The 27,491-nt window shown below is 48.2% G+C and overlaps 5 protein-coding genes across 5 annotated transcripts; 2 read left to right on the top strand and 3 right to left on the bottom strand.

Moving 5' to 3' along the window:
• Positions 1-4,363: 4,363 nt before the first annotated feature.
• Positions 4,364-8,502, bottom strand: LOC106041295 (adenosine receptor A3-like). Its single transcript, XM_013189610.3, has 2 exons — positions 6,388-8,502; positions 4,364-5,801 (listed from the first exon to the last, which is right to left on the bottom strand). The coding sequence occupies exons 1-2, from the start codon at positions 6,720-6,722 to the stop codon at positions 5,183-5,185; spliced, it is 954 nt and encodes a 317-aa protein (XP_013045064.3). The 5' UTR covers positions 6,723-8,502; the 3' UTR covers positions 4,364-5,182.
• Positions 8,503-8,665: 163 nt separating this feature from the next.
• ADORA3 (adenosine A3 receptor) lies at positions 8,666-12,755 on the top strand. The gene is made up of 2 exons (XM_013189788.3): positions 8,666-9,590; positions 10,629-12,755. The coding sequence occupies exons 1-2, from the start codon at positions 9,190-9,192 to the stop codon at positions 11,236-11,238; spliced, it is 1,011 nt and encodes a 336-aa protein (XP_013045242.2). The 5' UTR covers positions 8,666-9,189; the 3' UTR covers positions 11,239-12,755.
• A 1,439-nt stretch (positions 12,756-14,194) lies between these two features.
• On the bottom strand, positions 14,195-18,148 carry C25H1orf162 (chromosome 25 C1orf162 homolog). Its single transcript, XM_066983041.1, has 6 exons — positions 17,933-18,148; positions 17,142-17,204; positions 16,685-16,784; positions 16,288-16,376; positions 15,192-15,271; positions 14,195-14,611 (listed from the first exon to the last, which is right to left on the bottom strand). The coding sequence occupies exons 2-6, from the start codon at positions 17,170-17,172 to the stop codon at positions 14,552-14,554; spliced, it is 360 nt and encodes a 119-aa protein (XP_066839142.1). The 5' UTR covers positions 17,173-17,204; positions 17,933-18,148; the 3' UTR covers positions 14,195-14,551.
• Positions 18,149-19,152: 1,004 nt separating this feature from the next.
• On the bottom strand, positions 19,153-22,715 carry ATP5PB (ATP synthase peripheral stalk-membrane subunit b). The gene is made up of 7 exons (XM_066983038.1): positions 22,576-22,715; positions 22,438-22,480; positions 21,993-22,138; positions 20,863-21,026; positions 20,324-20,449; positions 19,924-20,103; positions 19,153-19,316 (listed from the first exon to the last, which is right to left on the bottom strand). Exons 1-7 carry the CDS (start codon positions 22,601-22,603, stop codon positions 19,245-19,247), a joined length of 759 nt encoding a protein of 252 aa, XP_066839139.1. The 5' UTR covers positions 22,604-22,715; the 3' UTR covers positions 19,153-19,244.
• Positions 22,716-22,738: 23 nt separating this feature from the next.
• On the top strand, positions 22,739-27,369 carry WDR77 (WD repeat domain 77). The gene is made up of 10 exons (XM_048071153.2): positions 22,739-22,958; positions 23,053-23,238; positions 23,352-23,493; positions 23,581-23,630; positions 24,300-24,370; positions 24,736-24,790; positions 25,059-25,130; positions 25,226-25,334; positions 25,780-25,848; positions 26,054-27,369. The coding sequence occupies exons 1-10, from the start codon at positions 22,775-22,777 to the stop codon at positions 26,211-26,213; spliced, it is 1,098 nt and encodes a 365-aa protein (XP_047927110.2). The 5' UTR covers positions 22,739-22,774; the 3' UTR covers positions 26,214-27,369.
• The last annotated feature ends 122 nt before the right edge of the window (positions 27,370-27,491 follow it).

Raw genomic sequence — 27,491 nt, 5'->3', positions numbered from 1 at the left:
TGAAAAAAAAAAAAAAAAGAGAGAGAGAGAGAAAAAAACCCCATGTATTTTCCATAAAAAGCAGTCTGCAGCGAGGAGTTTTCCAGATCTGATTCTCTACTGACAATTTGCTTTTGATAGTGGTTGAAACCATTTTTGGAACAAAATCTGGATTCTAGGAGTAATGAATTTTGTCTTTCAGTAAAGCTGTGTGCAGACTGGGGGAAGCACTTCCCTCAGCTTTTCCCATCTGTGAGAAATATTGACTGTGTTTCTCCAACATAACTGCTCTGTACCCACGGGGCAGGTGGAACGACGCCCCAGTGGGAATTTTCAGCAGTGTCTGGGGAGCAAGACGTCGCTGCTCCTGTCCAGCTCTTTGCAGCTCACAGAGCGCCGGGAAGGTCAGGTTCCCCATCCTCTTCACAAGGACAGGGAAACTGAGGCACGGAGCAGTGACATGACTTGTCCTCAGGCACTAATGCCAGGCTCTGGAATCTCATTTCAGCTCATTATTCACCCAGCCACAATCACTCTCTGTTAAACCAGATGTGACCCTGCTTCACATTCACATCCTCTCTCTGCTTTGCTTTCACTTCCTTTAAAGGCAAGGAACAGCCAGGAGGGGCATCCGTCTCCAGTCGCTGGGTCTCAATTTATCATCTTTTCTTTTTTCTTTTTTTCCTTTTTTTTTTTTTTTTTTTTCTTTTCCAGGTAAACGTTACATTTCAGAGCCCCAGCAAAAAATCCCCCCACCCCTTCTGGCCCAGGGTGGGTGCTGTGTGCAGGGACGCAGCCACGTCCCCACCGCGTGCGCGCAGAGCGTGGCCGTGGGCGAGAGCGCGCCGTGCCGTAGCCAAACCCCTGCTGGGCCCTGGCACAGGGCTCGGGGCCGGGCTGGCATCAGGGGTCCCTCCTGCATGCTCAGCCCATGTGTCACACGTGATGGGGACAGCACGCTGACAGCCGGGGTGCTGGAAATGCCAGGAACTCTGCACCCTTCCCATCTTCAGAGCTGAGGTCTGCAGCTGGCAGCCCCGGCTGATGAGGAGCAGGTACAACTCTCTGGGTGTCCGGTGCTGGACGTGGCTTTGGGGACCAGGGGGCACGTGTCCCCTGGCAGAGGGACGGAGAGGGACAGCTGAGCCCCTCCTGCAAGGCAGGTGGGCAGGAGAGGTGGGCAGGTAGCGCTGGGTGGTCCCTCACGTCCCGAGGCCCAGGCACGCACAGGGCGCAGGCTCCGCACGTGAGCGCAGGCGCTGGGCACGGCTGGAGCGAGCCCAGCACGGGGTCCCTGGGCAGCGCTGCCTGCCAGGAGGCCGCTTTCTGTCCCTGCAAGTGTTTTACATCCCTGCCAGAACAAAGACGGACTGTTGCTATTGTTGAGTCACACGATAAGATCATTGTTATGGGATTTTTTTTTTTCACGTGTATCACTTAGAAATATATTTTTTTTCTATAAAATCTCTTCTCTCCTCCACCCGCAATGCGAAAAGAGAATCTGTGCTCAGAGCCCTGCTGAGATTGCAGATAGACCATTCCCTTCCTGATCCTTATCTCACCAGGATGTAGGAGGATCCTTGGGGAATAGCTGGAAGCCTTTTGCTGGAGCCATCCAAGAAACAGCAAGCTGACTGCAGCCTTTAAATGGCAAATCCATCGAGCACTCAGGGACTGGGATCCGAAGCGCTGTTTAACCCCACCGAACTACGGCACCCCTGAACTGTGCCGCACTGGATCGTGCCCCGGTGCCCACCCTGGCACCAGCGTGTGCGCTGTGCACCGCTTAGAGCTCTGCAGGCACCAGGGAGCCAGCTAAATAGCAGGATCTAAAAATACACCTTTGAATCCTAATCTCGAACAAAGCCTTAAATTGCTGGCTCACAAACTTATTCCAGCTGCAGCCCGCTTACAGGCGGGTGATTTTGAACGGCAGCAAATCCCCGGCTGAGTTTCTTGCCCCGGGGATGGCCCCAGCTCCATGGAGCTCAGCCTGCGCCCTGCGTCCTGCACCCGTGCCCTGCACCACGAGGCCAGCTGGATTGAGCCTACAAGGTGCTGGGGAAACAAGGAGGGGGGGGAATGAATGAATCCTGCACCTCTGCGCAGCCAAGCCCAACATTTCTTACGCACAGCTCCTCCTGCCACCAGCTTCATCATCGCATGCAAAAAGGCCTGCTTCAAATCACAACTATTTTTATGAAACACAATATGCTGTGTTTGGCAGCAAAGGGGTCCAAATACTCCAAGCACATCAGCAGAAGGATTATACACTACGGCAGTATATATTTATATGTACACACAGTCTAGACATCAGCAGAGGACTGTTAGCCCTGCTGCACAGAGCTTTGCTGCCGGAGCTCAGCCATGTGCTTCTCTAAGCCAGCAGCAGTGAGCTGCCGTCCTTCGCACGGCCCAGCCCCTCGGCTGCAGCACAGCTCGTGCTCACAGGAGCACAGTTCGGTGCAGAAGTGACTGAGGGAGCCCGTGGGTCGGTGGCCGGGGTTGGACGCGTGCAAGGGAATGGCGAGACAGGGATGAAGAGGTGGCTTCCACGCCACAACAGTCCCCGACCCCACGCCGGATCCGGCCCCATTTGGCTCCTCTGTTTGGGGAGTGTTTAATCGCTTTGCAAGCCGTACAAACCTCCAGCCCTGTGTTTCCTGGTGCGGGGGCTGGAGGGGGGCAGTGGGAGAGGAGCCGAGCGCCCGCGGCGGGAGGCAGCGGGGCCGCAGCACCCGGGGCTGGGCAGGGCGCTCGGTGCTCGCGCGGGGCCACAGCACGGGCTCGTCCTCCCTTAGAGACAGAGGAGTTGCAACAGCCTGGCAACCTGGTTGCTTTGTGTTTAGGACAGGAAACAGATGCTGCCTGGTGGAGGAAGCATCTGAAGAAAATAAGCACGCCTTGTGCCTCCCTGGCAGAGACGCGGTGGGAACAGGGGGGTGTGCGGGGCGGAAACGCCCCGGTCCGGCCCCGGCCAGGGCAGGTGCAGTTCAGCTGCATTTGACGGCATCGCCCTTGGCCGAATCAGTGGGGATGGGAAATCCCAAAGGGATTTTTCCCTTTGGATTTATGTTCCCTTAGAAGCACAGGGGCTGGTGCTCACCACGTGTGCTCTCGCCTCGCTTTGCTGACCGAAGGTCCCCTGGCTGTGCCTCCCTGGGGGATGTGCTGTGGGGGAAGGAGCAGGTCTGTGCTCTGCCTCCTGCCGTGGGACTGCACGGCACAGAACACTCCTGGCCTTTTGCTTTTGGGCTCGGAATTCGACACAGTTATTCAGCGTGATCACTGAACAGGCAGCGGTGTTGCTGATCTCCCTACTGCACAAAGCATCCCACAGCTCCCTGGTGTGCACCTCAAATAGCTTCACAGCTCTGCAAAGTCTCAGTTTGCTGCTGTGCCCAGCATGCTGCCCTGTCTCCTCACGGCCCCTGGTATGAACAAACAAGTTGCAGGGAAAAGGAGAAAGTTCTGAGGGCAAGGAAAGCCCAGGTTAATTATGTACCTGTAGGGAACCCGACAGTTCACTCCTCTCACAGTAACGCCTCTTGTGCAGCCTGGCCTGAGGGTCCTGAAATGATGAAGCATTTCTCACCCCACCTACGGCCTGGGAAACGCGGGCTGTGTGTGTCGCACGGGCTGGGCATGCAGCCAGATGCAGCCACGCAGGCAGCACGGGCACCGGCTTACGGGCGTTTTCTGCAACGCATCTCCAGTCCTCAGCTGCTGAAAGGACAGACAGAAAGGTGGGCAACAGCCTGCGTGCTGGTGGGACGAACAGGGTTACATGGTTTTAGGCAGGGACGGTGTTCCCTTTGGAAAGCAAATGCCTTCTAAGAAAAAAGTGTAGGAAGATCTAATGCTATTAACATTTATGGGCTGCTGTAAGCAAAACTTCATACAAAGGCTGCTCATTTACCTTCCTGCTCAGCTTTCCACAAGTGGGGCTGCTGCCCCGTTGAGCTGGGTCGTGGTATTTTCAGGCTGTGCAACCCCCGCTGAGCCCCCACCTGCAGCTGGGTCCTCATTTTGTTGTTCTGTTTTCTGTGCAACCAGAAATCTGGCAGCCAGGATCTGGCCTCTTGTTACGACCTACACTACCCCAGCATTTATAGGGACATTTGTTCTGTGGCATCATGCCAGAGCATTTCTTTGTAGCTTCACCAATTTAAGAAACACTTCCCATAAATAGATCTGAAAAGACGAAGCAAATACTTTTAAAGAAAGAACGGTTAGCAGGGGCAAAATTAGTGCAAAAGGTTAATGTCAGCTCTCCTGTCAACCTGCTGGATTCAACCGCGGCGCGCTGCAGGAGCTTGACACAGGGTTACAGCAGACAAAAGGGTGGATTTGGGTATTTGTGGCAGTTCAGGATCAGCAGTTCCTGCTCTCCCCGGCTGTAGCTGCTTATGTCTGTTTGGGGGCTGTCAGAGCCTTGTGCTGTATCTCAGGGTCAGCCTGAATGTCCGCAGAAGTGCCTCCCGCCCCAGCTCACCTCCCGGCTGCAGAAGAGGCTGGGGCTTGGGAAACGGGTGCCCGGGGACAGCGAGGAAGAGCCTGCAGCCTCTCACAGCACCCGCTGGGAGACCCCTCTGAGCTCCGGTCCATGCCAGTCTGTGAAAACACACCAGGCACATGCCTCCTGCCCCAGGACACGTCTCACCGCGGGGATGGAGGGACCGCAGGCCCAGCAAGCAGCCAGCCCCCCCCAGCACCAGCACTGCTGCCACGGAGCGCTGGGAGCCCCGGGAAGGCAGGAGCATCGCGCTCCGGCCCGGGAGCCTTGGGCACCGCCTGGCAGGGCTCGCAGGATCCCCCAGAAACCACTCGCTCTGCACCGTGCTTTTTATTAACAGAGCAAAGCATCTATGAACATGAACAGAACCAGCTCCTCATCCACATCTGTCTAGCTACCACTCTTTTCCAGACTTCTAAACCCTTTTGCCTCAGAAATGCAGAGGTGTTTTGTTTTGTTTTTGTTTTGTTTTGCTTTGCTTTTTTTTTAATTAACTAGGATTCTGAACTAATCACCTCACTGCTCACAGCTCAGTTAGCTTAACAGCAAAATACAAGCACAGTTACAGCTCCAGAAGGCACAAGCTGAGAAATACGCCCAGGTGCCTGTGCCACGTCCCCCCTGCTTGCTGCTCCCTGGCTGTTTCGGTTGTACGCAGCCTGGACACGGCCCCGGTGCAGCACTTGCTCAGATCACGCTCACTCTCAGCTGCTCTGTCGTGTGCTCTGCGTTAGAAACGACCAACTCTGACTTCTGGAACAGGACGTAAGTCCTCAGAATGAAAGTGCATGTTTCTTTGAACTTCTGTATCTTGAAGGCGTAGACAACGGGGTTCATGGCTGAGTTGGCGTGCGACAGCAGGATGCTCAGGTACATCAGGGTCCGTGGGATGGTGCAGGAGAGGCAGAAGTATGAAATGCAGTTCAGGATGCCCAGAGGCAGCCAAGACACTGCAAAGAGGAAGAGAAGGAGGGCCATGTATTTGGCTGTTTTGTACGCCTTCACATAAACTGTTCCTCCATCTGGAAGACTTGCTGAGTTTCGGCTTAATTTTGTCCACATGATGTAGAAAATCTTGGCATAGAGGGTACACATGATAAGCGAGGGGAGGAGGATCCAGGTGAAGAAGCTGAAGTACACCACGTAATCCATTCTCATCACAGCCAAATAGTGGCACTCGATGTAGCCAGAGTCACCCGCGCGCTGGTTCCACCCCAGCATGGGGACCAGCCCCACCAGCACAGACACGAGCCAGCAGAGTCCCAGAATCACACAAACTCTTTTCTTTGTGATGGTTGCCTTGTACCTGGGTGAGTAGGAAGTAGGAGTTACGTGGGATTCTTCAGAAAAAAAGAACTACAATATTCATGAGCTTGTGCTTTTAATCACTTATTTCTGGTTGGCCTAATTAGGGTTAAGCACAGTGCTGTGCAGCCGGTCCTTAGCAGCTTCTGATATTTAAAATGCATTTTGAAATGACAGAGGAACGCCCACATGGCCAGCGATCCTTTGTAAATGAGAAACCCAAACCCCTTCCTCACCAACGCTGCTTCATTTTCACTTGTCTCAGCAGAGCTGCGTGGCTGCCTCCCAGGGCAAAGCCTAAAAACCACCACCTCAGCCAGACCTCAGGCACATACGCATTTGTCAGAAACCCTTTCCTAACTCTCCATAGGTGAAGATTTTCAGGCATTGCCAAATTTGCAGGAGTGCCCAGACCACTGGTGTTCCATTGCCTGCAATCTGGGAACATCTGCACTTGCACGAGTACCTCTGGAGAAATGAAGGTGCTCAGGAAAGCCCTGCAATGCTGCAAGCAAGGGAGAAGGAAAACACGCAGGAGGACAGAAATAGGGAAAAGATGCTGAGATGGGACCTTTGGTTAGGCTCACCTGGTAGGCAGCTTCACTCGCAGGTACCTGTCGATGGTGATGGCCAGGAGAGACAGGATCGAGGCATGGGGGAAGATCATCAACAGGCAGCACATGAACAAGCAGGAGTAGAAGTGGATGACGACTCCTAGGCTCACCGTGATGGCCAGCGGAATGACGAGGATCCCCACGGCAATGTCAGTGAGTGCCAGGGAAATGATGTAAAAGAAGGTGGTCTTCTGAAGAGCCGGGTTCAGCTTCACCGCCCAGAACACCAAGGCATTGCCCACCACCGCACATATCCCAATAACAGCCTCCACCATGATATAGACCACATCCAGGCTGTCTAATGACATTGTGGATATCCGAGACTGTGTCCACAATGAAGAAAATGATGCGGTGAACTGTCCTTTTTTTTTTTTTTTGGCCCACTCCCCACAGCTAGGTCAAAACCCAGCTCCTCTCTGATCTGCCTTGAATTAAGTGTCTCAGTCAGAATTTTGCACTTTCTAATGAGCATACAAAACTCACCGTTTCAAGATGAGCAGAGCAAACTGTTCATAAAGAAGCATATATCACGTCTTTCATCACAATTTCTAACAGCTTTCCTTCCGTCTTCTTGAGGCTTTAGCACATTTATGTGTGCTCCTCTGAAAGGGTCAAGGTAAAACAGTGGCATCATCGCAATATGAGCAAACCACAGGTGCTACTGCTGCATGTAATTCTGCTAGTCTGCTTTAACCACTAACAGAACCTCCCTTCCCCACGTGGCTCAATGCCTAGCAGGGTGAATTAACCAAAGCACAGCTACACCGCACTGCAGTTAGTGTGCTCCTGCCTCTACGTTTCTCTAAAGCTTGCTCATTCTATATTGCCTGCTGCAGAGGTGTAGTATCAGAGAAAATAGGGCCAAGGGACATTGGGTGGTCTAGTCCATTCCTCTGCCACAAAAAAGGGGTGGGGAGGGCAAATAGGAAGTCTGGATTTGGGGTGAGTAAAGGCAAATGGAGAAAGAAACATCTTCCTTTGACTTGGTCACACAAGCTGCTCTCCCGAGGTCCCATGCAGAGCTGTTTTTTTTCTCAGCTCTTCATAGCAGGCACCAGAGGTGAGTGGCCCCTGTTAAGGTCACTATAGCTCTAATATCAGCTTTGATACAGGCACCTGGCCACAACGAATGCCACAAGCAGTAGGTGACAATGAAAGGAAATTAGCAGCTGAAGTTAGAAGGGGAGATGCACAAGTGCAGGAAGTGGGGAACTTTGCCCAAGCACCCCCAGAAGCCAGGAGGACACAGACTTTCCCCACACCTGTCCAAAACTGCAGCATCAGCTGCCTGCCCCTGGTCAGGGACTTCTCAGAGAAGCAGCTAACTCAGCTTGCAAAACCTAGCACGCATCCCAGCCGCAACCTCACACACGCCTCTGCTGGGATTCGTCTCCTGCACCCAGGGCTACCCCATCTCAGCTTTTTTAGAAAACCAGCACCTCCAAGTTTGCTTGCAGACTGGGGCTGCCCACAGACAGGTTCTTCTCCACCATTTCCCCAGCAGCAATTGCACCAAAATGGCTCCCAGTCAGGGAGCACGAAGTCCTTACGTGGGTTTCAGGGAAGCAGAATTCGGCCAACCCTTTTCAGGGCAGAGTATGAAGTCTCATTTATTTCTGGCTCTGTCTTCTCCCAGGGTTAATTTCACTTCCCCAGCCTCAGTTCTGCCAGAAAGCTGGGTGGCAGAGATAGGAGGACACTGTGACAGGGAAACAGCGTATTTTCCATATTTTCCACCTTTACACAGGGCCCTGCTGCACTAACACGGCGCCACACCACCTCATCACTCGCCTGCTGCTGGCTTGTTCCTGGAGAGCACTCCCTGCCACTTGCCCGAGACGGGTTACCCCGGGGCTTGGGCTGCCCCCAGCTCATGTTTGCACCTCCTTGCCTCTGTCCAGAGCAGGAGCAGGAGCAGCTCGTTCACTGCAGACACCTCGAGGGGTCCGCAGCTCCCACCACGTCTGCGATTGCTGCTTTCAAACACTCCCCCGCATCCCATCGCATCCCACACCTTGTCTTCGTTTCTCTGTGCTCCATAAACTAACCTTGGCCTTTCTTTTACTCTTTTATTGCGAGGAGGCCTCTCCATACCCATTGCTCTAAAGATGGGGCAGAGCATGGGAAAGAATGCCCCCCTGAACGTGGCTAGGGTGGCCAGCGTGCTGGCACTTCCACTGAAAAAAACAACGTCACCGGCATTCGGCAATGTTCTTGTCACACTGGGAAAGGTCTGAGTAAGGGAACTCAGCCATCTCAGGGCCTTAACTGATCTAATATACCGTGAATTAAGTGAAGTATTGGAATTTAGCTTAATGCCCTTCTAGCATCCCCTGAACAGCCTCATTTCCTACAGTGACTACAGAGCGATTATCTAGGCTGATAAGTGGCAGCTTTGCACGGTCAATTCTGGTTACAGTTCTTCCACTTCTAAAACCGTGGCTAGGAAGAGGAAGCAGCTCAACTATTTGTTTGTAGGTTGCTGGTAAGCAGTCTTGAGAGAACTTTTCATTTTTTTCCTTTTCAAAGTAGCTTTCCAAAGTACTTTACTGCTACCAGGCCGCCGAAGGGGTACTGTGAGCATCAGGAGACGTGTCCTAAGGGGAAAATCTTTCCTGGATGCTGAGATATCTGCAGGCCTGTGGAATGGAAAGAGCTGACTTGCTGCCCGGGTGCTGAGGATGTGAAATTCTGGGGGTTTGCCCGCTGGAACGTCACTGGAAGAAGCGAGCAGTAGGCACCGCGGGCAGATCCCGCAGGACGCCTTTGGTGCCCATGTCCGCCCTCTGCAGCTCGAGCCAGGACAGGAGCGGCCCCGGCGACGTGCCGTCCAACATCAGCCAGGTGCTGAGCAGCATGGATGCCATTTACATCGGGGCCGAGTGCTTGGTGGCTTTGTTTGCCGCTTTGGGTAACATCCTGGTCATCTGGGTGGTGAAACTGAACTCGGCCTTTCAGAACACGACCATGTACTTCATCGTTTCCCTGGCGCTGGCTGATATCGCCGTGGGGGTCCTCGTCATTCCCCTGGCCATCGTGGTGAGCCTGAGGGTCAGCATTGACTTCTATTCCTGCCTGTTCATGTGCTGCCTGATCGTGATTTTCACTAATGCATCCATCCTCTCCCTCCTGGCCATTGCAGTCGACAGGTACCTGCGAGTGAAGCTGCCCATCAGGTGAGTGCTGCCCCGTCCCGGGCACCTCCGCTCGCCCGCTCCTGCACCGTCCTGCACCCAGCCCCTGCCCCTGGGGCGCTACCTCCTCCCTCCTCCTTAATTCGGTCCTTTCTGAACCTGTTTTTATTGTAGATGCATGCTTGTGGATAGAGAAAATAGCTGTCCCTACCGGCCTGCCTGAGGCGAGCTGTCTGGGGCAGGACCCACGCTCTGCAGTCAACGCAGCACAGGCAGACCCCGAGGGGGTTCGTGCAACACCAGTAGCTTGGTGCTGTCGCTGGTCAGAATTCGGCCACAGGCTGAGTCTAAGGTCAAACAGTTCAGTTCTTTGGGTGTTTTGTAATTGTGCAGGATGCTGAACGCACTATGAATTTCTTTGGGTTTCTGAGGATAGTCTCCTAAATACAGTTTCTTATACTGTTGGCTGAATATACAAAAGAAGTAACAAAGACTTATGAAGGACTGATTTATGAAGTCTTTCTATATTTCAAGGGAAAAAGTATGTAAGCTAGAGATGCATATCATAATTTCAGGCATGAAAAAAGGCCATATCTTTTGTGGGGAAAGGACCTACAAATTGAAGAGCAAAAAAGTAGTTTCGTCTTACAAATAGTATAAACCAAATACAGAGAGTAAGGGGCATCCAAGAAATTTGAGAAAAGATAGGACTGCTAGTAGTGGAAATATATTTTATATATATATATATATATATAATAAATAAATAAATATGTATGGAAATAACCAGGCAAGAAGAACCCTGACATCTTAATGAAACAAGAAATAAGATAGCTGAAACCTGATAGAATTATAAAGAGGGGAAGTTAAGCATAGTACATCTTGTTCAAGTGCTGCAAAGTAACTGTTACAAATGAAGAGCAATGGCTTATCTCAAGATAAGCTTTTCCCTCCAAAGAAAAGGAACTCAGTACTGCAGTTTGTCATAATGAACTTGTAGTGTTTGAACACGAGTTCTTGACATCATCCTCAACTATTTTAAGCACTTCTGTTTAACATGAGCTGGGTTTTCTTCCTCAACAGATATAAAATAATCACTACAGAAAGAAGAATTTGGTGGGCACTGGGTTTGTGCTGGTCTCTGTCCCTGCTGGCCGGATTAATCCCCATGTTTGGATGGAACAAGCTAAAACAAAGGAACACTGACTCTCTAACATGTGAATTTGTCTCTGTGATGAGGATGGATTACATGGTATATTTTGGGTTTGTGACATGGACCCTTGTCCCTCTGACCATCATGTGTGCTCTGTATGTTGAAATCTTTTACATCATCAGGATGAAGCTAAGCCAAGGTGCAAACAACGTGAGAGGGGCAGGAACATTTTATGGACAGGAGTTCAAGACAGCCAAATCTCTAGCACTTGTTCTCTTCCTGTTTGCAGTATCCTGGTTGCCTCTGTGCATTATAAACTGCATCTTCTATTTTTACCCTGAATGTAAGATCCCCAAGCACTGGATTTACTTGGGAATCTTGCTGTCCCATGCCAATTCTGCCATGAACCCCATTGTCTATGCTTGCAGGATAAATAAGTTCAAAACCACTTACCTTTTAATTTTAAGGACCTATATCCTATGCAAAAAAAACCCAACAACACCAGACCCAGTTCTTACAGAAAAAACAACACATCAATAGTCATAAATATAGAATGAATGTTGGCCCGTCATTGTATACCAGACCATTGATAAAATGCTTTAAAAAAACCATGGGAATTTTACCTACTGTCTTACACAAACTGTTTTATGATAAGGGCAAACCCCTTGTACTCTATCTGATGTACATTTGACGTTAAGCCTAAAAGGATCATTCACAATCTTCTGCGTTATTATACCCCAGCAAATTCTGCTTGATTGTAGCTGTACACCAAGCCCAGATCTTCCAGATAAGCATCTTCATTTAAGAGCACCTTCTAGTTTTTACTTATTGGTTTGAGCATTATTTGGCAGACCAGTGGCCCAAAGCACTGTTAACAAGGCAGATTTTTTCCTCCTAGTTCCCTAGGTCAAATCTATGGCCAGCTGGTAAACACAGTGCTTGTTAATTTCTAGTTTTAACTCAAGACCGAGATCTTTTTGTTATCATTTTGGTTTCTCTTTTTGTCCAGTTACAGGCCCTTTACTTGCACACAACCACACTTGCCCCCAACGTTTTGTTCCAGGAGCATGTGTTCAATAAGGCTATAGCATTTCGTACAACACCTCCACCTGTGGATGAAAGACTGCATCATGAAATCATCCTCACCATGGGTCCCACTGCTGACCATCTCAGCTGAAAGGACAGAAGCTGAACTGCCTTTGGTGACTCTTCTTCTTTGGGGAAGATCCTGTTGTGGGAGTCTTTCATTATTTGGAAATTAAGACAGTGCTCATCCCAGAAGCCTGAAAAATGGACCTCAGACATAAAGCACCAGGCAGGAGCCAAACTACACAAGAGCACACTTAAGGTACTGAGTGATGGGACGTGCTGGGGATAGGGGAGCATGCCAGGAGGAAGTGACTGACAAAAAAAATAAACTAATGATATCTTTAGGTTATTCCCTCCTATCCCAGCTCCCTTACCAAGGATAGAATCAACTATGCCTATACAATCAAGTCTGCATTTTCCTCATTTGTTACTGAAAAGCATCCATTTTGGCAATTTTCCTGTACAGCATATTCCCATGATCTGTTCTCCCTACAACCAGAAACTGTTTTCTCAATACCTGACAAAAATGCAATTTGCTGCAAATCTCCTTTGTAAACCAGTTGCTTTTTGCAGCTTGTTACAGATCTGAAGACTTACTCTGAACTGTATCTGAAGGTGTATGCAAATATATATGTCTATATACGTATTTATTATATCATTTCAAAATACAGAAAAGACCTGAGACAAATTTTGTCCATTTTTTCCCCACAAGGATTGGCTGGGTCTACTGACAATAGGATAAATGCGTTTTTTTGTTATTGGTAATACAGCAGTTCGCAATGCAGGCATGTTGTCACTGACTGCTCTTACACCCTTTGTCTTCTGTACAACTAGACGATAAATTCAAGTCTGGTCAACTTGTGCTGCAGTCATTGCGCCACATTTTCATGAAGGACAATAAATATTATATGGATTTAATGTGAACTCAACCTGTTCTTCTCCGTGACAATCTAAAAAACAGCCTGCACAAAATCCTTGCACTGCTTTGGTATGTGTCCTGCCTAGGACAGCTCAGAAACTGCAGTAAATATTACACCATAGTTTGCACAGCCTGTTTTTAGGGAACATGGGTCAGGCTGAAAATAGATCTTCGAAGGCAAGGCTATTTTTTATCCATCTTTAAATAATAAAAGCGGTCTTTAAAGAAAAAAAAAAAAAGCAATGCACCATTCTGTGTTATTTGGTTCAGTAAGCTGAAAGGAAAAATGTTGGTGTCTGTTCCTTTAGCTAAGATCAGACATCTCGGTTTATATCTGATGTAATCCTTGTCACAGACCAAAACTGCCCTGTTACACAGTTTCACTCTATTAATAAACAAGCTAGTGAAGGAAGTACATAAGTACATCAGAATTTTGCTGCATAACCTCTGTTTATCAGTAGATGGAACTGATTGCTTTCAGCAGAAAAAGGGGGCCCCAAACAAGCAGCAGAAAGTTACGAATAATGCAAGGCCAACTTTGCCCATGCGTTTCTTGAAAAGTGCAAAAACCGGGGAACAGCGTCCCGGCAGCGCACCCCCGGCAGGCTGCCCCACGGCCTCCGCGCGGCCGAGGCAGGCGGACGGGGAGAAAGCACAGCGGGGGGAGCGGGGGAGGCCCGCGGGAGGGAGGCGAGCAGCTCCCGGGGGGAGCCCAGCGGCTCCGCGCATCCCCACGGGGCTCGGTGCCCACCGCAGCCCGAGCCGGGGGCAGCCCCCCCTGCACGCAGCCCCGTCCTGCCGCGGGGCGGGCTCCGTGGGCTCCTGCCGCTGGCTCCGGCCGCCTGCAGGGCTGCACCGTGCGCTGCCCCGGGGTGCCGCGGGCTGGAGGAGCCCCTGGGGGTGCGGGTCCCTGGTCCTCACCCCCGGCAGCTACCCTGGAGGCACCGGCGGTGGCGCTCAGCCCCGACGGAGGGCTGCGAAGCCCGGGTGCTGCTCCCGGCCCCCGTAGAACGGCAGCAGCTTTACCCGCGCCGCCTCTCAGGCCGGCCTCCGGAAGGTAACCGCGTTCCCGCACCTCATTTTCGGTGGTCCCCAAAACCCGAGGGGGGGTGGCAGGGGCGGAGCGAAACGCCCCGCGGCTCGGAGAGCCCCGAGCCCCCGCGGCCTCCTGCTGCCCCCCAGCGGCACGGCCTCGCCGCGCGGGGGAGGCTGCGCGACCCCGGGGGGCCGCTCCCCGCGGGGATGCTCCGGGCAGCATCGGCCGAGTTGTTATTCCATCTGTTTCCTTCACTGCAGACTGTCACGGTGAACGTGCACGTCACAGGTGAACCAGCGGGGAAGCAGGCGTTTGCACGCAGGTGGGGCATTATCATACCTTAGTCCGGTTATTAACTAACCGGAGCAGCTGGCAGTCCAAAAGGCAAGAAAAATGCTCTAGTCGGTGACTGAGCAAGGCAATAAGGGCTCAGACGTGAACAGATGCAGAGAAACATTCCCATTTTTTTAGTTCTCCTCGGCCATCCAAAGCAGCAGACAAAACACGTGGAAACTTTACAAGTTTCTTTACAACCCTAAAGAAACTTTAGAAACTTTACAACTCTACGAGTAGTCACTGAGATGTCTACAGGTGAGGAAGCACAATGCAAAAAGCAATTTGCCTACAGCTGTTGGCAAGGAGACAGGAACAGGAGACGTTACTTTTCCCCTTACAGCTATAAAATCAGCAGACGTCACGGATGTCAGTATTGTCATTGCGTAGAGCACTGCAGGCCTTGATGCAATGCTTGTGGCAGCGTTTGATGTGCAGAAAGCGCAGAGGTCTTCGTTTCACCAGAAATTTCATCATCACACTGGCCTCACTTTTGGCCTGGGCTTAATGACCACAGTGGTGTAGGAAACCTCATCCTGGGGATGTGAAAGAAGTTACAAATATTGGAGAAAGTGCAAACGTTACATTTCAGCACAGATTTCCTGTTTTTAATTTGTCCTCAATGCTATGGACCGTGATCGGTCACAGCCTGCCCCTGCACATGGGAAAGCCACTGAGTGCGGTGCTGGATCAGGGTGGTTAGCCCACCTCGGGATCCTGGATCGAGTCTCAGCATTAGGGGCTTGCAGAGAGCTGACTTCATGAAGGAGAACTGCAGAAATGCTTGCCCCTTAAGAAGATTTTCTCCTAACCTCCCTAATTAGTGGTTTGGTTGAACCCCAGAGTCCTTGGAATACGTGTGGAGTACGGCACTCAAGCCCCATGATAACAGAGAAGGGTTATCTTTCCTCCTCCTGCCTAGGTACCGAAGTGGCTCCCAGGACTACTACAAACAGCCTCAGATGCACAAGCTGAATCCCTTTTCCTTAGTCTTAGTCTGCTAATACTTGAGTCTGCAAGAGCAAACCTCATCTCTCTCCCAAAATTAGTAGTTACAACTCTATCAAGAACTTGAAGTCTGCATAAAATAATAGCAATAATAGTTTTGACCTTTACCTGGACGTTTTCAGCAGATTCCTCACGTGGTGCCTGGGAGGGAACTTGCTCTTGTAAATTTTCCTGGGATCTCTTACACTCTAGAAAGGAGAATAAAAGTCTCTGCTGCCTGTCCTATGCTTGGAGAGAGCAGCACGAGGCACACAAGCCAGGCATCAGAGTGGCACCAGGGTGCACAGCTCAGACATGGCTGGTAAGGTATGGAGGTGGGAAGGAGAGGGGAGGGCAGGGGAAGAAGGAATGCTGTGGATTGGGATCAGCTGGGTGGAAGGGCAACTTATTCTCATCACCTTTCTCTAGTTACTTGTTTAAAAGATAGCAAAATTTAGTCCACGCTCCCTGTGACAATCATCATTTTAAAGGCAAAACAACAAAATCCCTGCTCTTTCTCGGAACTTAGGATGCTTTAACTACAGGACTGAGGAACGATTAGCACCCAGTGCGTTAGTCTGTCTGGGGTGCAGGACAGTTCATTCCTCCCTTCCTCCTCTGGTGCAGGGGCGCTGAGGTTTGTCTGGTTGTCATTTGCAGCACAGAAAGAGGAATCACCTGTGGTGTTCTGCCTGTTAGCTGCACAGTTCCTTTTCACAGCTAGGCAACAAGTCCTGGACTCTGTTGCAGATCTTCACTGCAACGTGAGCAGTTTGGCAGCACGAGCTAGAGGGTAGCCCAAGCCCCAGCCCAACTGCTACAAGTGGCTAGGTGGGCATGAAAGCAACTGACGCTGCAGCCAGTGCTAGAAACCAACCAACAAAAAATAACAAACACAAAAAGAACAGAAAAGCAGCCCTTGTCTGCGCTCAGGTTAATTCTTCTGTGGAAAGAGCTCCTGGGCTGATTAATGAAGTTACTGCCAGGAGTGACCTGTTCATCAAAACTGTAATGAACTATACAAGGGGACACAATCCAAGCCTATTTCTAAAGGGACGGTGCTAGAGAAGTTACTTTAAAACTCTCCTGCTTGAAGACACAGCCTGAAGAGCATGGAAACCTAGCACCACCCATATTCAGATGTACAGCATGACACGTTAACCACTTCCCTGCTGCCAGGGCTGAATCATCAGGATGCTGTTACTCCCTCTACAGTGCCACTTACTTTTTCTCAGGAGGTAGATGACTGCGAAAACCATAACAGTTGACAGGATCCCAGAGACAAAGGCTAAGGCTAAGTAGAGTATGTCGTGGCTGCCGATGCACAGAAAACAGTGTCAGAATCACCAGTTTTTAAGGAAGTGTTAAAGAATCAGTTCTCAAATTCTACAAAGCTTAAGAGATATTTCATTTATGCCAAATCCCGTGAGATTAAAAGGTGCATATCTGCACTAAGTACCACTATGAATTAAATATCTAGAGCCCAGACTAGAAGATTCTAAGCAAACTTGTAAAACCTTGAGACATAAATTGCATTACATACAACTCCCCCCTTGCAGGAGGAGTTTGCAGTTTCAGGGAACTTGGAGTTTAAAGTCAGGAAATAAAGGTGAAGTATTTACTTATCAATGAAGGATTGGCCTTCTGAATCTCGTAAGGCAGCAGTAGAGGTATATACAGTGGTACGTACAGTGACAGTAGTGGAAATGGTTGCTGGTGTAACTAGAATTGTGGAAGAAAGAAAAGTTTTTAAAATGTGTTAATATTTCCAGTACAATTACAAGCAACAAGCACTATGTAGAGGTGTGTGCCTATTCAGGAATTACTGACATATAATGCAAATAAATATTGTAAGTATAACATTTACTTATCAGAGGGCTGAAATTGAAAATACTACGTAGAAAAAAAAAAAAGATTCACATTATTACTGTTCCATGGCAGCCTTTGGGAGTAATGCAGTTCTTTCCCAAATGCACGCATCTGCAAGGCTGCCCCCACAACAGCCCTTTCCGAGTCAATAAAATGTCAATTTAGTCAAGAACACTGGATCTAAGAAAACTCCTTTAATAAAGGAAATACCTGGTTTTACTTTTGAGGAAGAACCTCCCATTCTCTCCAAACACTAATGAACAGCAAGAGAAGCTAAAGGGAGAGGAAAAGCTTCGTTTATATATATGCAAATACACACACGTGCACAAAACAAATCTGACACCCTCATCTATTGCACGGACTTTATTAACAGTGTTTATCAGTGTTTCAGGCATCTTGCACAAACTAGCACAAAACCACAGCAAGCAACCTGGAGATTACTCAGCATGAACCCTACTTCCCAATGTCTTGGTCCCATACGTGAGTTCACAGTTGCTCACTACACTTTGACGAACACACCGTCTTCTCTAAAAAGGCTGGAGTGTATTTCATATTTAACTAAAAAAGCACCCACAGTATTATTTTTGCAGCAGCTAGAATAGAGTGAACTTTATGAAAATTTCCACAATCCGAAGCTTTGATAAAATATCCCTTTAAGTTTTTCCTTTCTCAAGATTTTTTCAACAAAATAAGAATTAAAATCTTCTAAAATTTGGGGGCTGCAAGCGGAAGGACAGGGAAATACCTGTCTACTGGGAAAGTCCTGCCCTATTTCTCATTATGTGGCTTGCAAACTGCACATTGCGAATAACATCAAAGTATTGCTGGCAACATGAAAGCAAACACCCTGTTCTCACCGTTGCCGTCATCTTTTTCTACTACATGCCCACTGGATGCCCACATTCCAGAAGTGAAACCTCCACGTATCCTGTGCCAAGTCTAAAAGCGCATTGTGCTAGCAGTAATAGAAATAGACGGTAAGCGATACAGCTTCGCCTTACCTCACACCATAGAACTGCGGCCTAGCTGGTGGCAGAAAGATCCTGAAGCGTTAGCACCACAGTAAATGCCTGCTTTGTGAAAAGAATCTATGTCAAACTAGCAAAAACTTGTGTCATTCAAATATACGGTTGCACCAGTGCGGAAGTTGAGCAACTTCACCTTTTTTTTTTTTTTTTTTTACCCCTGAGCAGGAAACAATATGAAAGACACCTTTATTTTCAAGAACTGTTGAACTGAAGAAAAAGTCATGTTTAGCTTAAATTAGCTTGCTTTCGCCTTTAGGAGTACGTTACCTCTAAAGAGCATCTTGTGTTTTTTTTGCTGAAGTGTTGCATTGAAAGGGAAAAACTGAAGAAACTTCTGGTATTTTACTAACCCCACTAAAAATGTTTCCTTATTGTAGTAACAATCTATATTAAAAAAGGTGCATCAGCACATTCTAGTCTGTTTACTTAAGTTTATTTCTTAATAAATCACTTTCCAACGTAGAAAGGATGAGATTATACATATGTACGTGCTCTGCTGAGACACAGATTAGACATACACCACCATCCCCGGGCAAAAAAAAAAAAAGTTTCCTGGAAATTGAAAATCTTACACCATATATTATTATAATAACCAAAGTATTTTCTTCGTTACACATAATAGAGGGCAACTTTTTTTTCTATGAAAATTCAGGAGAAAATCTAGAGAAAACTTATCCATTTCACTGTTTTAATCTTTATACTGGTTAACGGAATGGAAGCTAAGTTTTAGAGTAGCTTCTGATATGCTTCCTGCCAGCCACATCCTCTTTTCCACAAAACAGGAAGGTACTTGTGTCATTATTTAATGCTTTGTTACATCTCTTCTGGGTTTGTTTACAAAATGAAAACATCAATTCCAAGCATCTCCAAACATTGGACAGTTCGCCGACAAGGTGAATGGGAGCACTAGCAGTCATTTTGATTTTAAAACTTGTTAACAGTTAAGGAAAATAACTGTAGGGCATTATAACAGAGGATTCGAAACCAAAAACTGATGAGTGTATTAGCACCACAGCGGGCAAATTCTGCATCTCCGTCAGGACCATACAGAACCATACAGGGCTTCACAAATTGTGGTCGAAAGTAACCTGCCACTATAATCTAATTTCAGTGGTTTGTTTACATTACTGATCAAGCTGCTACAAAAACAGAAAGGAAATCACTGTTACTACTGGCAGTCAAAGACAGGAAAGTTGTTTGTTTGTTTGTTTTAATGACATTTTAGAATCATAGAGTTTCCAACAAAAAGTCAGAAGACATGTCAGTGCATTCAGTTGCTACGGGGTTACACTGCCACCTGTGCACTCTTTGATAACGCCTTCAGGTCCGAAATGCACTTTGCAATACTATCCTTCTGCTGCAAAAAGAAAAGAAAAAAGCTTTCAGGAGAAAGACTTTATGAAAGACAATTAAACAAGCAAAACAGGTATTCTAATGCATTTTAGATTTTCTTTTTAGACACGCAAAATTTACAGATTAAAGTTACAGATTAAAAGGGATATTGCTACAGCTCATGAAAGCACATTCAAATTCTGGTAATGACGTGCATTAGAGCATCTACAAGCAGAACTAAGCGAACGATTTGCTGTTAACAGGTACATTCCTTAAAAGAAAGGACATCCGGAGTCCATCTGTAGATCTTAAGCCTCCATGGTCTTACACAGAGAATTTTAGAAGTAAATTCCCCTGCCTGTTAGCTACATTTTAATCACAAGCTGAGCTCTATGGTGCAAGAACAAATACCACAAACGTCTAGCTCAATTCACCAGCAACATGAGCATCTTTTATCTAATATCTGGGCTTGTTAGCTTTTAGACAGCAGTAGGAACGTGTTGCAGCCACGCTTGCAAGTCACCCAGAGATGATCTAGCATTTTCTGACTGAAGTCAGAAGCACTGTACAGCACCTATGTTTATAGTCTAAAACATAAAACAGATGAAAAAACAACAAAACAACAAAAGTACCTGTTGAGGTGTGATGCTCTGAACAACGTTTTTCTCCACCCACTGAATCATGTGATCTTGTTCTTTTTGTTGCTTTAGATTCTGCATGGCCACTTGATAGTCCAGCCTTTTCTTTACTTCATTGTACACCGTTAATAACCTTTCTCGGTAATTGGCTTCCAGCAACATTGCTATGTTATTCTAGACACAGAAGATGAAATCAATGGATTAACACTCGGCAAAAGTACAGAACAGCAGAGCACAGTTCCACAAAGTCATCCAACCAGGTGGTGGAACTGCCCCTGTCTGCAACACAGAGATTGTAAGTGATTTATTGTTACTTGTTAGCAGTCCAAGAGGCACCCAGATTATGTAGTGGAGGCAGCAGTTAAAAGCGAACAGTAGAGCTGAAACTGCATACCCGCTTAGCATCAAAGAGGTAACTGCGGCCTTCAACTCTCCATTGCTCCTTTTTCTCCTGCTCAATGGCAGTCTCAAGATCTCTAATTGCATCATTTTTAATAGCTAAAGCCTTGGCAATTTTCTCCTGGAAGAAGAAACAAAAAATATGGTTCAGAATAAAAATAAGATGCAAAGAAAACAAGTGATCTGCAACTATCTTCTGATGTTTTGCGTTATAAATTGAGAAATGTCTGCATCAAGATGGACTGTGTCAGGTTTGAGATTAAAGGATGGCAAGACAGAAGAATTAGTGTTCACAATTAACCATACTTAGAAAAAAATAATTACACTAAATATTTGTTCTTGAATAAGGTGGTTTTCTTTTTTTTTTTTTGAAGGCCCGTGTAACAACATAGATGTAAGACTTAAAACATACTTTATTTAAACATTATGAAAAGATTAGGCTCAGATTTTATTACAGCCAGGACATATTTAAGCAGGTTAATTAGAAGTTTTTAGATACTGCAAAGTTGGATTATGACTTTTTTTTTTTTTTACCTCATTAAGTTTGTCAGCAAAAGCTGCTACATCAGCCCCATATTTTTTAATGCCATAAATGATGACTGACAATATGCAGGCAGCTGCAACTGTCTCATGGTTAACTACATAGATTTCCTTAGAGAGAAAGTAAAGCAGGAGTCCAGTTCCCAACATGTAAGGCCCTAAAGAAAAAATAAAGCAGCATTATTTGTACAAAATATAAAGCGGCTTATTGAAGTCAAACACATAAGATGTAAATAGTTTAAGATCAGGAATGTTCTCTTGTACCATGACCAAGAACAGAAACACACAATTATAGAATATCCCAAGGTGGAAGGGACCCACAAGGATCATCAGTTCTAACTCGTGGCTCTGCACAGGACCACCTAAAAATCAGACCATGTCTGACAGAAAGCTGTCCAAACACTTCTTGACTTTTCACCATCTTTGTTGGTCTCCTTTGGATGCTCTCTAATAGCTTTATGTTCTTTTGATATTGTGGCACCCAGAACTGCACACAGTGCTCCCACACAAACCAAATAACACCAAGAGGGAGGTTGCAGGGAAGGTGCTCGCCACAAGTGGAAAGCAAGTCGCACCTTCTAGAAGACCTGCAGCTTCTGCTCATTCAGAAACCAGCAGAAATATCTATGTTTTTTGGTTTTGAGGGCCGGCCATCAAATCAACCTTTCTACAAGATCAAGCTCACGATATACTTTTAACATTTCTTTAAAGCACAGGTGCTCAACTTTAAAGTCAAGAAGTGCTGCGCTGGCTCATTCTTCATAATCTTCTTCTACATACGCAAAAGCGTCTGGCGCAGACCGTTGAGTTGACCAGGCTATTCTAAGGCACTTCAGTCTGAGGACTACCACACAGGTTTTCCCCATCTCATGTCCAAAGAATAAAACTCAAAGATTCCGAGCTCCTTAAAGAATTTACCTTGCAGAATCAATACTTAATAGAAGATAAAAATTCTTCCTCTCCTCCCAAGGTAAAACGCTGTGCTTTGAACGTATCCAGGATACTCACCAGTGAAAATCCCGTGTTTTCCTTGGTGTCTTACCTTTTTACCAGCCACAATTGCGAACACAATTAAACAAGCGTAACTAAATGCACACTGATAAGACATACATGCATATATTAACCTGTGACTCCTGTTTTAGGGTAAAGGAACTGGAAGAACTCCTCAGGGATCAAACCATGACGTACTTCTCCTCCCTTCTCAGGCAAAGGAGGCACAGGAGCCAAATGCTTCTGACTCGTATGAATCTGCCTTGCAACGTGCAACACGCTACAAATTAACAAGAGGTTCTGTTAAGCCTATTACTTTGCAAAAACCACCGCGAAACACATTTCCAGTTATAAAGCCAGGCACGCCTGAGCTATGCCCGCTTTGAGGAAGGGCCAGGATTGAGATAACCTCCTGCGACTCCTCACAACCTTTGCCCTTCCGTACCCTTGCGGCATTTCTTAAGAGACACGAGGGCAGAACCGCGCTGTCCGCGGTACCCGAAGCCAGGCGGCGACCCCGGTCCCCCGGCTCCGTGCCGAGCCCCCCCGGGCCGCCCGCCCCCAGCCCCCGCTACTCACCCCACGGAAGCGGCGGGCCGCAGGCTCCTCAGCAGGGCCGGGGCTGCGGGAGGAGAGGGGCAGAGCGCTCGTCAGCACACGGCTCCCCCCCCCCCCCCCCCGTTATTCCCCCCACCCCCCCCGGCCGCCCCCGCTCACCGGCGCCGAGGACGAGGCGGGACAACATGGCGGCGGGCCGCGACCGCTGCGTCCCGGTGACCGCCGGCCGCCTCGGCACCAAGATGGCGGCAGCGGCGCGGAGCTCTCGCGATACCGAGGCGGGGGGCGAGGCGGGCGCCTCTCGCGATAGGAGGCGGCGGCGGCGGCGCGCGCGGGAGCACGTGGGGGCGGCGGTGCCATGGCGGAGCCGGGGCCGGGGCCGGAGCGGGGCCCGGCCGGGCAGGGGCCGCCCCCGGAGCCCCCCGCGGGCGGGGAGCAGCAGCAGCAGCAGGAGGAGGCGGCGGCCGGCCCCGAGTGGAACATCCCGCCCAACGCGCCCGCGTGCATGGAGCGGCACCTGGAGGGCGCGCACTACCGCGCAGGCAGGCGGCGGGGGGATGAGGGGGGACGGGGACGGGACGGGACGGGACGGGACGGGGGGACGGGACGGGGAGTGCTGAGCCGCTTCTCCCTCAGACGGAGCCCTGCTGCTGGGCGCCTCGGGGCTGAGCGGCCGCTGCTGGGCCGGCTCCCTCTGGGTGTTCGCCGACCCCCGGCGGGCCCCCAGCGAGGGTTTCTGCACCGCCGGCGTCCAGACCGAGGCGGGAGTCGCCGACCTGCGCTGGGTGGCCGACAGGGGCATCCTGGTGGCCTCCGACTCCGGTAAGCCCCGGGGTCGCCCCCCTTTTCCTCCCCCCTTTTCTCCCCCTTTCCCCGCCCCCCCCCCCCGCGGTGTCCCCCGGTGAGGCGGGGGCTGCCCCCCCTGTGCCCCGCAGGCGCCGTGGAGCTGTGGGAGCTGGACGAGAACGAGACCCTCATCGTCAACAAGTTCTGCAAGTACGAGCACGATGACATCGTGACGACGGTGGCCGTGCTCGCCGGCAGCACCCAGGTGGTCAGCGGCGGACAGGACTTCTGGTGAGTGCCCCCAGACCTCCCCCACCCCCCACCCTCGCCCCACACCGGGCTGCGGTGCCGGGCCCTGACCGCTTCTCTCGTCTGCAGTGTGAAAGTCTGGGACCTCCCGCAGCAAACGGTGCTGCGCTCCTACAGAGGTGAGTGCCGGCTCCTCCCGGGCTGCACCTCTTGGTCGCTGGTCACGTCCCCGGGGCCAAGCCACGCTTGCTGCCGTGACCTCGGGTGAACCAGGCTGTGGAGCTCCCAGCACAGGCGTGTTTCTTTCTGTTGTTCTTTTCTCCATGCAAAAGCCGCACTGTAAGACTCGTTTGCCTGCATCTCCAAGTGTGTTCTAGAATCTCTCTTGTATACTGAAATTTCTTTCTCGCACCTGCTCGTGTGATCAAAGCCGTATTGTTTTGAACTCCAGCTCACCAGAGAATACAGGTCTCTAGAGATGTCATAGTGTGATATCCAGTGCCAGCGGAGGCTGTGTTTTGCTCATCTGGCCTCTTCCCCCCAACCCTTTGTAACTGGCCTCTTGTCTGGAGAGGCTTCAAGCTCGTTCTATCATAGGGATGCGACTGCGGTGGCTGTGGTTGCGTTTGGCAGCTCTTCAGTTTGCTAGGAAGTAACTTGGGATGCTCAGTATCTCAGGATATCTGTCACTGACTAGAAGTTATCCTGGATCTGGGCATAAACTATTACACCGCTGTGCCTTCAGAGAGCCTCATTCCCTTGTCTGTGTTCTGTGATTGGGCACTGGGAACATGTGGGAAGTCTGGGTACAATCTTTGAGGCTCTTTATCCTTCTGTGCTTTTGGTAGCTCACTCCGATGCAGTGACATGTGTGGCTTCCTGTCCTGGTAAGGACACTGTGTTCCTGTCCTGTGCTGAGGTAAAGCTAACTCTGCATGAATCTACCTGATAAAAATGAGATTTAACTTTAATTATTTATAGTCAAATGCGCTTACTGAGAAACCACCTGTTGTGTTCTAAGCTGTTTCTGTGTGTTGTTTAAATGTTCCAGTGGTTGTACCAAGCTGATATGTACAGGTTTGTATTAAGATGTGGGTGTTCCTAGCTCTGTCCTGGGGATGACTGAAGGAGCTAACTTCACGTTAATGTCAGCATCATTTTAAACACGGGAAGAGACAGTGTGGGTTTGAGTGTGGGTCAGTAGCAGTACTGCAATGAATCTGGGTTTATGTCTACCCCTGCTGCAAAACCACTGTAAAAACCTTATATGCTTTGAATTTATAGGATGGCAGAACGTTACTCTGGGACACCAGATGCCCCAAACCAGCTACTCGAATTGGTATGTTTCTGAATGCAGTCACTGCTTGTGTATTTGTTTTTTTTTTATGAAGAAATTGTTTTATGCCTAAGTTCTCCATCTAACTTCAATCTAGTGATCTGACTACTTGGTCACAGAAGCCTATTAAGCCCTAAGGAAATCTAACACTATCACAGGAGTAAAATCAGCTTTTAAATAATTCTTAGTGCAGTATCAGCCCTAACTGGGATGGGGTAGGAACGTCTTTGCACTGACTGCTCTCTTTACACTTACCCCCCTTAACTTTCAGTTTGCAGTGCCTGTAATTACCTCCCTACCTCAGTCCTGTGGCATCCACAGAAAAGTGACATCTTTGCTTTGGGTAAGAAGTGATCTTTAGCTTTCACCAGACAAATCAAGGTCTTTCTTTTCACGACAGCTTTGCTAATAACCTCATTCTCCTTTTCTCTTTTAAAGGTGATGAAAATGGAACAGTTGCACTAGTAGACACAAAGAATCCTGATTCTGCCCTCAGCTCCACTGTGCATGCCCGACGTATCACGGGGTTTGCATTTTCTACACATAGGTACGGTCTGAGATACTGATGTAGAGCGTGTGACTACCTACCCTTGAAAGCCATACCATTTTTTAGAGTAAAACATATGGGAGTATTAGATTTGGTCATTTTATAGAGGAGGATTAATAGTGAAGAATACAGTAAGCCAAATAACGTCTGATTTTGGAGATGTGTGAACATACAGCATTTTTGTAGCATTTGGAATTGGCCAATTCACCGTAGGGATTTTTCTTACTCCAGTCACCTCACCTTGACGAGCTTGCTTGCTTTTTGATGCTAATAGCACGTTCTTGCATAGTGTACTGACAACCTGACAAAAAAAATCTGTAAGATTCGGTGTCTGTTAATTCAGTTTACCTGGGTCTGCCTTGCAAAGACATGTACTTCTCACACATCTTCCTTACAGCTTTCTTGTATTTGATTGTTCTGACTGTGTCTCATCTCTATCCTCCAGTTCACCCTTACTGGCTTCAATTAGTGAAGATTGTTCAGTAGCTGTTCTGGACTCAGACCTTTCAGAGGTGTAAGTACCCGAAGGGGCGTATTCACTGTGGTTGTTTGTCATGCTGATTTCTCATTAAGTTAATTGTTTATATGCTGAAGGGAAGATGAAAAGAGTCCTTAAACTGGGGAGCATCATCCTAACAAACTAGCAGTTAGGAAGTGCACAAGCCCATAAATTCTTAGTGACAGTGCTTTGTGGCTAATAGAGTGTTCATGTTTTCCAGGTTCAGAAACCGTTCTCATCGAGACTTTGTAAAAGGCTTATCGTGGTCTCCTTTAGATAATGCCTTGCTCACTACAGTTGGATGGGATCATCAGGTTTTACATCACACTGTCCCCATACCAACTGGTGAAGCTTCTGGAGTCAACTGTGTAAAAGAATAGTTTTATAAACTCATCGGTCCAAATTCCTTCCTGGCATTACTTTGATTCTCCTGAAGTCAAAGGTGTTTGTGAACTGGATTGGTTACGGACTGGTGTCTGCCTTGAAGCTTGTGACTAAGAAGGTTTTTGTAGTAATTTTGAATTAGGCATAACTTAGTTACAAACCAGCCTTTACCCTCTCCTCAGGGGTTGGCTTCGCCTGTGATAAGACTTCAGTATTTTACCCAGAAAAAAATATTGACTTCAGGCACAAAGGAGTTTTGGAGACGGGATTAGGTATAATAAAACTAAATCAAAAAGACTTGATTCCTCCCTCGGTTCTTCAAGCTACCCACAGAACTAATAGAAACAAATTATTTGGGGAGGTTTAAAAAAAAAAAAACACACAAACCCACACCTCTTTACTAAGGTAGATGCAGAAGCCTTACCTGAGCTAAGTGTTTGCTGTGTAAATACTTCCTTTCAAGTGAACAGGAAGACATGTAGGCATTTAAGACCAGAAAGGTTTCCCTGTTGTCCTTAGTGCAGCACGCAGCGCAGAAGGCTGGCTTTTGCTATCTACTGTTGTGGATAATCCCATGGTGAGCACTATTTGTGTACTTCTCCATTAGTATCAGAATACCAGTGCTTGGTGTGACGAGTCGCATATGCTGTATGACAAGGATCCCAGCTGCAGTCCTATAATTAAACAGCTTTGTGATGGTGCATGACATGCTGAAATACCAGGACCTGTAAACGCTCAACCATTGGCTTGAAGCTGAGGCCAGCTCACAGGGGCTGTTGTGTAGCATGCTGAAAGCCAAGAGAAGTTAGTAGCTTGACACCGTGTTTCAGCTCCTCTGCTGAATACAACATATTCAAAGATAAGACTTGTGAACAAAAAGTTATGTAAGGGAAAAAACTGGACTAAGGATTTCAGTCTTCATTTGCTTGCTCCTGTAATCAAACTCTTGGTGATAAATGAGACTCCTCATGCACTTGCAGTTAGTGACTTTTTTTGCTGGAGACTTGAGAGGTTCAAACATTCCTGTAATCCCCTGAGATGGACTCCACATAAACCTTAGAGTTGTTTTTTTTTTTGTAATATAACATCTTGAAAACTAAACTGTTTCCCTGGAACATATTTAACTGAAAATAAATCGCTTTGCTCTACACACATTGCTACTGTTCTAGCTGTGGCTCGCTCCAGACTAATACTTGCTAGACAGACAAAAGTGGGTCTTGGCTAATGAAATAAAAAATACTGTTACAATAATGCTACTTTAGAATGATAGTGAC

Source organism: Anser cygnoides, chromosome 25 (assembly GCF_040182565.1).
Source record: "Anser cygnoides isolate HZ-2024a breed goose chromosome 25, Taihu_goose_T2T_genome, whole genome shotgun sequence".
Taxonomy (NCBI): Eukaryota; Metazoa; Chordata; class Aves; order Anseriformes; family Anatidae; genus Anser; species Anser cygnoides.
Note: the sequence above shows the minus strand (reverse complement) of the source record. Positions and strands in the feature narration are given on the sequence as shown.